Source organism: Mirounga angustirostris, unplaced genomic scaffold (assembly GCF_029215605.1).
Source record: "Mirounga angustirostris isolate CCGP_5_RB_7025 unplaced genomic scaffold, mMirAng1.0.hap1 SCAF_3, whole genome shotgun sequence".
Taxonomy (NCBI): Eukaryota; Metazoa; Chordata; class Mammalia; order Carnivora; family Phocidae; genus Mirounga; species Mirounga angustirostris.
In genome coordinates this window covers 31,317,095-31,326,847 of record NW_026991711.1, presented here as the reverse complement: position 1 = coordinate 31,326,847, position 9,753 = coordinate 31,317,095, and the positions used below count along the sequence as shown (strand labels likewise).

The 9,753-nt window shown below is 40.7% G+C and overlaps 1 protein-coding gene across 1 annotated transcript in view; it reads left to right on the top strand.

Annotated features, from left to right (window-relative positions):
• The first annotated feature begins 6,314 nt into the window (after positions 1-6,314).
• Positions 6,315-9,753, top strand: part of UCHL3 (ubiquitin C-terminal hydrolase L3) — a 43,564-nt gene continuing 40,125 nt past the window's right edge. The window contains exons 1-2 of the mRNA XM_045869573.3: positions 6,315-6,646; positions 6,761-6,772. Of these exons, the coding sequence (XP_045725529.1) occupies positions 6,605-6,646; positions 6,761-6,772 (54 nt within the window). The 5' untranslated portion in view covers positions 6,315-6,604. The remainder of the gene's footprint in view (positions 6,647-6,760; positions 6,773-9,753) is intronic.

The following is a 9,753-nucleotide window of genomic DNA, read 5'->3' as shown; positions in this document are numbered from 1 at the left end:
GGCAGAGGGAGAGGGAGGAGACTTCCTACTGAGTGGGGAGCCAGATGATGCTGGCCAGATCCCAGGACCCTGGGATTATGATCTGAGCTGAAAGCAGATGCCCAAGGGATGACCCACCCAGGCGCCCTGGATATGTTCTTAAGTATTGCAAAAAGCCTGTGTTTGGGGATGGTGTTTTGGGAATGCAATGCAGGCTCAAGGCAGATGATGACAGGATGCATACACATACAGTAGGAAGATAGCTAGACATATTCCTATTAAATAGTATAAGATAGTGGGTAGTCATGGTGGTGCACTACGAATGAGTTACAGGTATATAGAGAAATTGATCCTCATAACTCTAGGGAAAACTGGGTGGACCTGAGCCTGGAGGATTCCTTGAGCTGGTTAACACTGTGATGACAACTTTACTTGATTGTCAGGTGTTATACAAATATTGCATAACAATAACTACCATTGTTATTCTTATTTTTTTCACATTTAACATCTCAGCAATTGCATTGCACATTGCATCAGATTGCTTCTTAAGGTGACAGGTAGCCAGACAGTAGTTGTGACTCAGTTGTTTTTTCAAGTGCATGCATGAACTTGGTCATAGCTGATCAACACTTCTATTGAGTTAGGGGTATTGTTTGTATACTTACTATGTTTAACTGCCACTTAAAATGTCTTTAAAAAGATGATGCTTTATTTGGCATAACAAAAAGTTACTACGTATGGAAATAGAACAATGGGTGTAAAGTTGCATCAGTAGGGCAAATATGGTTCATTGGAGTAATGACCAAAAATCCATGTTTTCTCACAAAACAACCAAATAATCTATAGTTCCTTAAAAAAGTAGATAGCCTTGAGTAGATAAAACAAAAAGGTAGCTTATTCCAGTTTAAGGTTGGATAAATTACCAAATCCCTCAGAGTATAAGAAAGAAATTTATGAGGATGAGTTAGCAGGTTTTGAGACACAAGTACTTTTGTTAAGACGTCAGACATCACTTTGTCAGAAACATCCTGCTGTTTTTGAATAGAAGCTCTTGAATTTTCATCGGTGGCTGAGAAAATGAAACTATGAGTTTAGTCAAGTAGGAAATGGTGAAAAACCTTGATATTCTTGACAACCATCAAAATCAGTCTGTTGGAGTTAAAGTCAATAGAAGGCATGGATTATATTATATTGTTTATCTGTATGTATCATGTGGGAAAAAGTTTGGGAAGCACTGAAATAGATAATAAATGCAACAGGAGCTTTAAGAAAGAATTTTAGGATGGATCCAAGATGAACAGATGGGAAGTTATAGCCAATACCAACTTGAAAAATGTCTAAACTCATTCATCATCAATTAAAATAAAATGAGATATCCTGAAATCCACTAAGTTCTAGGATTTTTCTCTGATAGTCTCCTCTCTCAAGCTCCTCACTTACCTCCTTTTTTTTTTTATCCCCTCCTTTTCATCTTCTCTCTCCTTCTTCCTTTCCCACCTTCTCAAACCCTCCTCATACTCTTCTCTCATGAAGAGAGGTGTAATAATGAATTTCTGTTGCCTGTCCTCCTGCTGACTCGGATGTCCTTGGGGCTCAATCTCCAACCTAAGTGGTTCATCAATGGTGTGAAATTTTTCTGAATAGACAGTTCAGAGGAATTCTGGCACCTTCTGTTGCAACAATACTTTTTAGCTTCCTTCAATCCCCAGCTTATCTTCTGAGTACCCTCCCTGGCTTGTCAACATCTTCACTGCTCCTGCCTCCTTCCTGCTTTGAAAAGAATTTTGGATCTGCTGCTGGAAATCTAGGTTGAAGTCCCATTCTGCCACTTGTGCAGCCTTGGGAAACAATTTACACTCTCCAAGCCATAGCTACCGTGTTTGTAATGTGGCGATGTCCCTATCTCACCTGCCTGCTTGACTGTGGTAAGGATCCAACGAATATATGAGAAATGCCAAAGTTTCTATTAAGAGTAAAGCCTGAATCAAATCTGAATATATATCACCGCTTCATTGCTAAAATAATATCTCACTTAGTTAACATAGTTAAACAGTTCATTAACAAATTAAAGTTGCATTACCATATACATTTTTAAAATTTCTGGAGGTAAAACTTCACATTTTTATTTGCCTTTTAGAATTTGAGGCAAGTGTATCAATTACCTGGCTATTCCTTTTAATTTGATTATTTGAAGTTTTGGCAGGTACAGAAATTAGCTGTTGCTATGTAAAAACAAACTAACGACCCCCTCCCCAACACGCACAAATACCCAAAGTCATACTACAAGCAAACATTTATTTACCTTACAATTCTCAAGGGTTAGCAATGTGTTGGCCAGTCTAGTCTGGGCTCAGCTGAGGTGGTTCTGCTGTGCTCCAGGTGTCTTTTACTGTGTTTCTGGGACCAGCAAGCTAGCCCGAGCACATTCTTCTCAAGGCGATGGTAGAAGTGCAAGACAGCAAGCAGAAACACAAGCTTGTTAAGGTCTAGACTTGGAACAGGCACACCATTATTTCTGCCCTATTTTATTGAACAGAACAAGTTACATGGCTGAACTCAGTGTCCAGGAGTGGGGAAATACACAGTTGATTCTCATTATTTGTGGTAGTTATGGTCTATAAAGTCACCATGAATACTGCATTACTAAATACAGAACCATTGTCCCCAGGGGAAATACAGGTTCGTTTCCTGTGAGCCTCTGATCACATTTTCATTAACGGATCAATACATAACCTTGTGTAATGTGTTTCTGTTTAGAGACATCTCACTTAATACATACTGTTGAGTCATTAACATTAAACTTCTGGCCAACAATACCATAACTCATGCTTGAAGGAACTTATCTGACACATGTATTTTCTGTGTAAGGCACATCACAGCCTTCTTGTGTTTGGGAACACTGGACAGAACGTCTGCATAATGCTTGGGGCCATATGTACTCTGAACTCATCAATAAAAAGTGGAAAAATGCAAAAAAAAAAAAAAAGCGGCATTAAAAATTGCAAAGAGGACATTTGTTTCTAGTGCGAGACCTAAAACAAAAAGGAAGAATATTGCCTGCTCAACCTTAGCTGGGAACTCAAGTTTTTTTGCCACTGCGCATGTCTGCAAATGACTGTGGAAGTGACATGGGTATTAATTTAGGGGTTACAAATAATGTCAGCAAGTAGGCAAATTCAAAATGCAGAATCCATGAAAAACAAGGATCAACACTGCTTTGCCCCTTAGTGGGAAAAAACTTCAAAGTTATAAGGTGAAAGAGGGAGGTGAAAGGAGGGTTAAAAAAAATGGGGGCCAATAATGCAGACTCTTGAGCTCCATCTCAGACTTACTGAATAAATATCTGCATTTCAGATTCCCCAGATGTTTGTATATTCAAGTTTGAAAAATACTGTCTTCAATATGATGACAGGTACATTCATGCCAAAGTGTGGAAGTTAAACCCTACAAAGACTGGGGGTCTACTATATAATATTTTTATGAGTCTGAAAGTTTGGGGGCATACTGGGACAGCCTCTCTAAGGTGAAGAATAACTTACTTCATCTTGCAATTCCTATTAATAGAGAAGAGGCAGAGGACTTGGGCCTCTTTGGCTTTTCGCTAGCAGCATATGCCACACTTGAAAATATAGCTGCAACACATTTATTGGGCAATATGGATGGCTGCCAGTTTGAGTGGGTCCCTGAGCAAGATAGTGATCTGCAGCAAGTCCATGCTGAAATGCAAGCTGCTTGCTGTTTGGCCCTATGTCTCAGCAGATCCAACGTTACTAGAGAAGTCCATAGTCTGTAAGGATGCTATGTGGAGTCTTAGGTAATCCTAACAAAGGAATCACAGTGCAGAACCTCAGGGTTCTGGAGCAAGGCCATTCACTGACAGCCTGTTATTTGAAAAGCAGCCCCTGCCATGCCACTGAAAACCTGGCCATACAACTAACTATTATGCAACTATGGCTGCTTATCATAAGCTGGACATTTCAGATTTACCAAGTCACTTTCGGGCAGGTATAACAGCAATCTATCAGATAGATAAGGAGAGAAAGGAGTCAAAGGATTGGAAATTCCTCGGAGGTCAAAGAACAGTGGCCAGAAGAACATGAATGGGAGAGTTGGAAGTTCCTCAAGAAAGGCAAACTCAGCATAATAAAATTATCTTTTTCTCACTTCTAAATGCTCCTCTCCCAGAATGCCCTCTACTGGGTGCAGAGTAGCAATATGCACTGGATCCCAGGTCAAATCTCTGGAGTTAACAGACAATTCCTGCTCATCAAAGGTATACCTCCCTAAAACAGTTTCTCTTTAATCTGTGCCTACCTCTCCATCTCCATGGTTACTGCCTTAATTTTCTCATCATTTCACTCTTACAAATAATCCTACATTATTGACAAATTATGTTTCAGCATATCTGATGACTCTATTCGTTCCTCAAGTATTTATGGAGCATCTACTATGTATCAGACACTGGGCTAGGCTTTAGGGAACAATGTGAAGAATTTAAAAAGACACTCCTGCAGGCCTCATGGGATTTATAGTCTCGTGGAGGAGAGAGATGAAACAGTCAACAAAACAAAGACGCAACACACAGAATGGGAGAAGATATTTGCAAATGACACTACAGATAAAGGGCTGGTATCCAAGATCTATAAAGAACTTCTCAAATTTAACACCCAAAAAAACAAATAATCAAGTCAAAAAATGGGCAGAAGACATGAACAGACATTTCTCAAAAGAAGACATACAAATGGCTAACAGACACGTGAAAAAATGTTCATCATCATTAGCCATCAGGGAAATTCAAATCAAAACCACATTGAGGTACCACCTTATACCAGTTAGAATGGCAAAAATGGACAAGGCAAGAAACAACAAATGTTGGAGAGGTTGTGGAGAAAGGGGAACCCTCTTACACTGTTGGTGGAAATGCAAGTTCGTACAGCCACTTTGGAAAACAGTGTAGAGGTGCCTCAAAAAATTAAAAATAGAGCTACCCTATGACCCAGCAATTGCACTCCTGGGTATTTACCCCAAAGACACAGATGTAGTGAAAAGAAGAGCCATATGCACCCCAATGTTCATAGCAGCAATATCCGCAATAGCCAAACTGTGGAAAGAGCTGAGATGCCCTTCAACAGACGAATGGATAAAGAAGATGTGGTCCAGATATACAATGGAATATTACTCAGCCATCAGAAAGGATGAATACCCAACTTTTACATCAACATGGATGGGACTGGAGGAGATTATGCTAAGTGAAATAAGTCAAGCAGAGAAAGTCAATTATATGGTTTCACTTTTTTGTGGAACATAAGGAATAGCATGGAAGACATTAGGAGAAGGAAGGGAAACATGAAGGGGGGAAGATCGGAGGGGGAGACGAACCATGAGAGACTACGGCCTCTGAGAAACAAACTGAGGGTTTTAGAGGGGAGAGGGGTGAGGGGATGAGTTAGCCTGGTGATGGGTATTAAAGAGGGCACGTACTGCATGGAGCACTGGGTGTTATACGCAAACAATGAATCATGAAACACTACATCAAAAACTAATGATGTATTGTATGGTGACTAACATAACATAATAAAATAAAATAAAATTTTTTAAAAAAGAAAAAGAAAATCCTGCATAAAATCCTACCGTGGTTCCCTGCTGTTTTCAGAATGCAGCCTGGATGTCTTGATGGGCTTGTCCCTTCTTACCGCTCCAGCATCACCTCTAGCCTCAGCGCTTCAATCTGCTGGTTTCTACAGCCACGGTGCACACTTTCCCTTCTGCAGAGCATCTTCCTCTGCCTGGCTAATGTCTACTACGTCTTAAGGGCTCACTCCAGCTGTACACCTTCTGCTGGAAGCTTCTGGACACACCCTCCCCCTTGAGCTGCACATCTCTGCAGTTCTACACCTCATGCTACCACTATCACATATGTATCATACTTCATTGTGATTTTTCATTCTTCTGTCCACCTCTTCTACTCTATGGTGAGTGCAGGGTCTGATTCATAATCTGTGCTTGACATTTTTTTTCAGACGTAATTGAATAGGTATATAGAGGGCACCCTTTCCCCCTCTCCCCCCCGACTCTGCAACATCAGAAAAGGCCAACATATCCCCTCTGCACCGTGACAAATGAGCTTTTGGGACAGGATTCCCGGGCATCCGTGGCCTTCAGTACTCCTGATGTGTCCTGATGTGTGGGTGGCAATCCCGTCTCGCCTCTCGGGCTCCCCCTAGCGCCTCCAGATGAAGCTGCAGGAATGGCAGGGCACGCGTGAACATGCGGTCCCAGGCCCGTGCATGGCGCATGCGTAGCGCGCGAGCGCCTGGCTCGGATAGGAACAGTCCAAGTGAGAGGGGAGCTGGCTGTGGATTCAGATTCTTTTTCTTTGTGCAGTAGGGAGGTGGCTTCTCTTCTCCTCTTCGATTGTATCTTAATTTGTAAGACTTGAGTGTGGCTCTGCAGAGAGCAAGAAAGGCCCTAGAGTGCTGTCAAGCTTTTCTTCGTTCTTCAGCCCCCCTCCCGGGGTGGGGGCGGAGGGTTAGACGGTCCCAGGTCAAGAAGCGCGGGGGCGGAAGCGGCGGCGGCTGTGACGGCGGCGGCTGTCAGGCTTGGAGAGGGGCCGGGCGGAGCGGCGATGGAGGGTCAGCGCTGGCTCCCGCTGGAGGCCAATCCCGAGGTGAGGGCGGCTCGGATCTCGGCCTGAGGCCGCGGGCAGGGCTCGAGGGAGGCGGGCTGCCGCGGCTAGTTCAGAGCGTCTGCTTCTATAAATTGTGTTCTGTTTCGTTTTCAGGTCACCAACCAGGTGAGTGAGGTGTCTGTCGCTCGGGACCCCGGAGCCCTCCCTGCCCGCCTGCATCTCTACGCTTACTGGGAATCTGGAATTAGATTCAGTGAGGGCCCTCTTGCTCTGCTTCAGACGGGTGCGCCCCCTTTACGGCCGTGTGCCTCCCACCTGGCTCCTGGAGATGCTCCCCGCTGTCTCAGTCCCCCCTCTGGTCCCACTGCCGTGTCATCACGTTTCCTCGGGTGTCCGGGTCTGAGGCTTTGGCACGTTGACCCTGTATTCCCATACCTCTTCCCTCTTCGTTTTGCCTCCTGCTGGTGCCGATTCCATAATTTCCCAACCCTTGTACCTTCTGGGTGACTAATTTGTCTACACTACCTGACTCCAAGCTTTGTAAACTCGCCCACCCAGTCCTTGTAATTCCATCCACCGCCCGCACTATGAAATCATCTTCCAATCATCTTCTCTTGCTCCATCAAGTCACTTCTCTTCCCTGCCACGCCCCCTTTCTTTTCCAGTCCCTGAAAACTGGAATTCAGTTTCGCTTTGATACCATAGAAAGCGCAGGAATAGGGACCCGCGCCATTCTTTGCCCACCTACAAACACTTAAAGTTCCCCTGGGTGTGGAAGGTTCAGGTTTGGTGAGGGAAAAGGGAACATCTCCCCGCCACTCGATTAAAAGAACAGTAAGTGCTACCAGGTATAAACTTCTGATTTGCTCAGGTGTATTTTGTCCTGGCCTGTTTTTCATTCTCAACAGCTCATTGACTTTTTACTGCTCCCTTACTTTATCATACGATATACTTCCCTCCCGCCCCCCATAATCTTCCTTTTCATCACCAAGGAATAATGATTCATCACATACTTAATTGATTTTTTTGTTTTCAGAGCTTGTAGAAAATTCCTTATATACAGAAAGTAGATAGAAATGCTTTATTTTAATGTTGACAGCAAATCCTAAATCTTATGCAGTTTATTTTATGTTTTCAGAATGACTCCAAACTCTTCTGTCTCTTTAGTAACCTAGAAATGTAAAAAACTGAAAACCAGCATATATCTTTTATATTACTCTTTAGGTGGCATTCCCTGTCCATTATCATGTCCATTTTCTTTTGTTTCCCCCCTTCGAAATTTGCTGTTAATTTTTTTCCTTAAAACACTTTGACACTTTTGTAAAAAGAGAAAAAAAATCTTTGGGCCGAAAAAGTCAGTATTTGCAACTTCTGATTTAGTGCCATAGTGAAGGAGGTATTTTTCTCTCAGATTTAATCCAAAATGATTTTTACACCTTTTGTGAAAAATCAGTTTACCATATATGTAGACTCTGTTCTTTTCCATTTATCTATGTATCTGTTCTTTTCCCAATTCCACACTGTTTTGATTACGGTAGTTTTGTAGTAAATCTTGAAATCGAATGGTATGGATCTTCCCACTGTTCATTTTTGAAATTGTTTTAGGTTATTTTATAGCTCCTTTGCCTTAGCATACAAATTTTAGAATCAGCTCATCAAGTTCTACAAAAAAATCGTGAATGTGTGTCTAAGTATGTAGATTTAATTTGGGGAAATTAACATCTTAAAAATATTGAGTCTTGTAATCCATTAAGGTGGTATATCTCATCATTTACTTGGGTCTTCTTTGATTTCATTCAACAGTGTTTTGTAGTTTTAGCATTTAGGACTTGCACATATGTTAGATTTATACCTAAATATTTAATGATTTTTGGTACTATTGTAAATGATACTGTTTTAAAATTTCAATTTCTAATTGTCCATTGCTATGTATAGAAATGCAGTTGATTTTTATATGTTGACTTGTATCCTACTACCTTGCTAAATTCACTTACTCTGGTGGCTTTTTTGTGGATGTTTTGGAACTTTCTATATAGACCATAATTTTCTCTGTGAATAGACTGTTTTTTTATTTGTTCCTTTTCAGTCTGTGTGCTTTTTATTTCTTATTGCACTGGTTGGGACCTTCAATACAAAGTTGAATAGAATGGAGAGAGAGGACGTCCTTGTCTTGTACCAGACCTTGGGTGGAAAACATTTGATTTTTCATCATTAGGTATATTAATTGTAGGGTTTCAGTAAATACTTTTTCTCAGATAAAGAAGTTTCCTCTTTTTCCTAGTTTGCTGAGTTTTTATCATGAGTCAGTGTTCAATTTTCTCAAATGACTTTTCTGCATCCCTTGAGATGATTATTTAAGGAAGAAATAATACCAATTCTGTGTAAACATAGAAGAGGAGGGACACTTACCAATTCATTTTAATGGCCAGCATTACCAGACAAGCCATAATATGAGTAACTGCAGACCAGTATCCCTCATGGGATCTAAAAATCTTCAACAAAATGTTAGCAAAGAGAATGTAGCAACATGTAAAAAGGATAATAATTCATGACTAAGGGCAGTTTATGCAGGTTATTGGAAAGCTAGTTCATCATTCAAAAGTCAATCAATATAATTAACCATATAACAGACTAATGAACAAAACTATTTTTTAGATGATACTGTTATTAATAAGGTATAAACTTATTTAACTCTGATGTGATCTAGCTGCTATTGGACTTTCCCCAGGTACTCTTAATAAACTATAAAACACATTCACTAAAAGAAACCACAAAAAAAACAAAAAAATGTACTTTTTCGCATTAATTAAATAATATTTATATAATATAATATAAATAATAATACCTTTTATAATGCCAGGTATCTGAGCAGGAGCTGATTATTCTTTGGTGATTAAAATATTCATGGTTTTCTGCTTTTCATTTCAGTGGGAAGATAGACAATAAACAAGTAAGCAAACAATTAGCAATTGTTTTAAGTGCAATGAAAAAAATTAATAGGGTACTGTGATCGAGACCATCAGGAGAAACATAATAGGTTGGATGGTGACAGGAGGCCATTCTGAGGTGACATAAACAGGGAAAAGATGTTATTTAGTGTATGATTCTATACTATTTCTGGCTTGCTTTGGCATGGTTCAATTTGT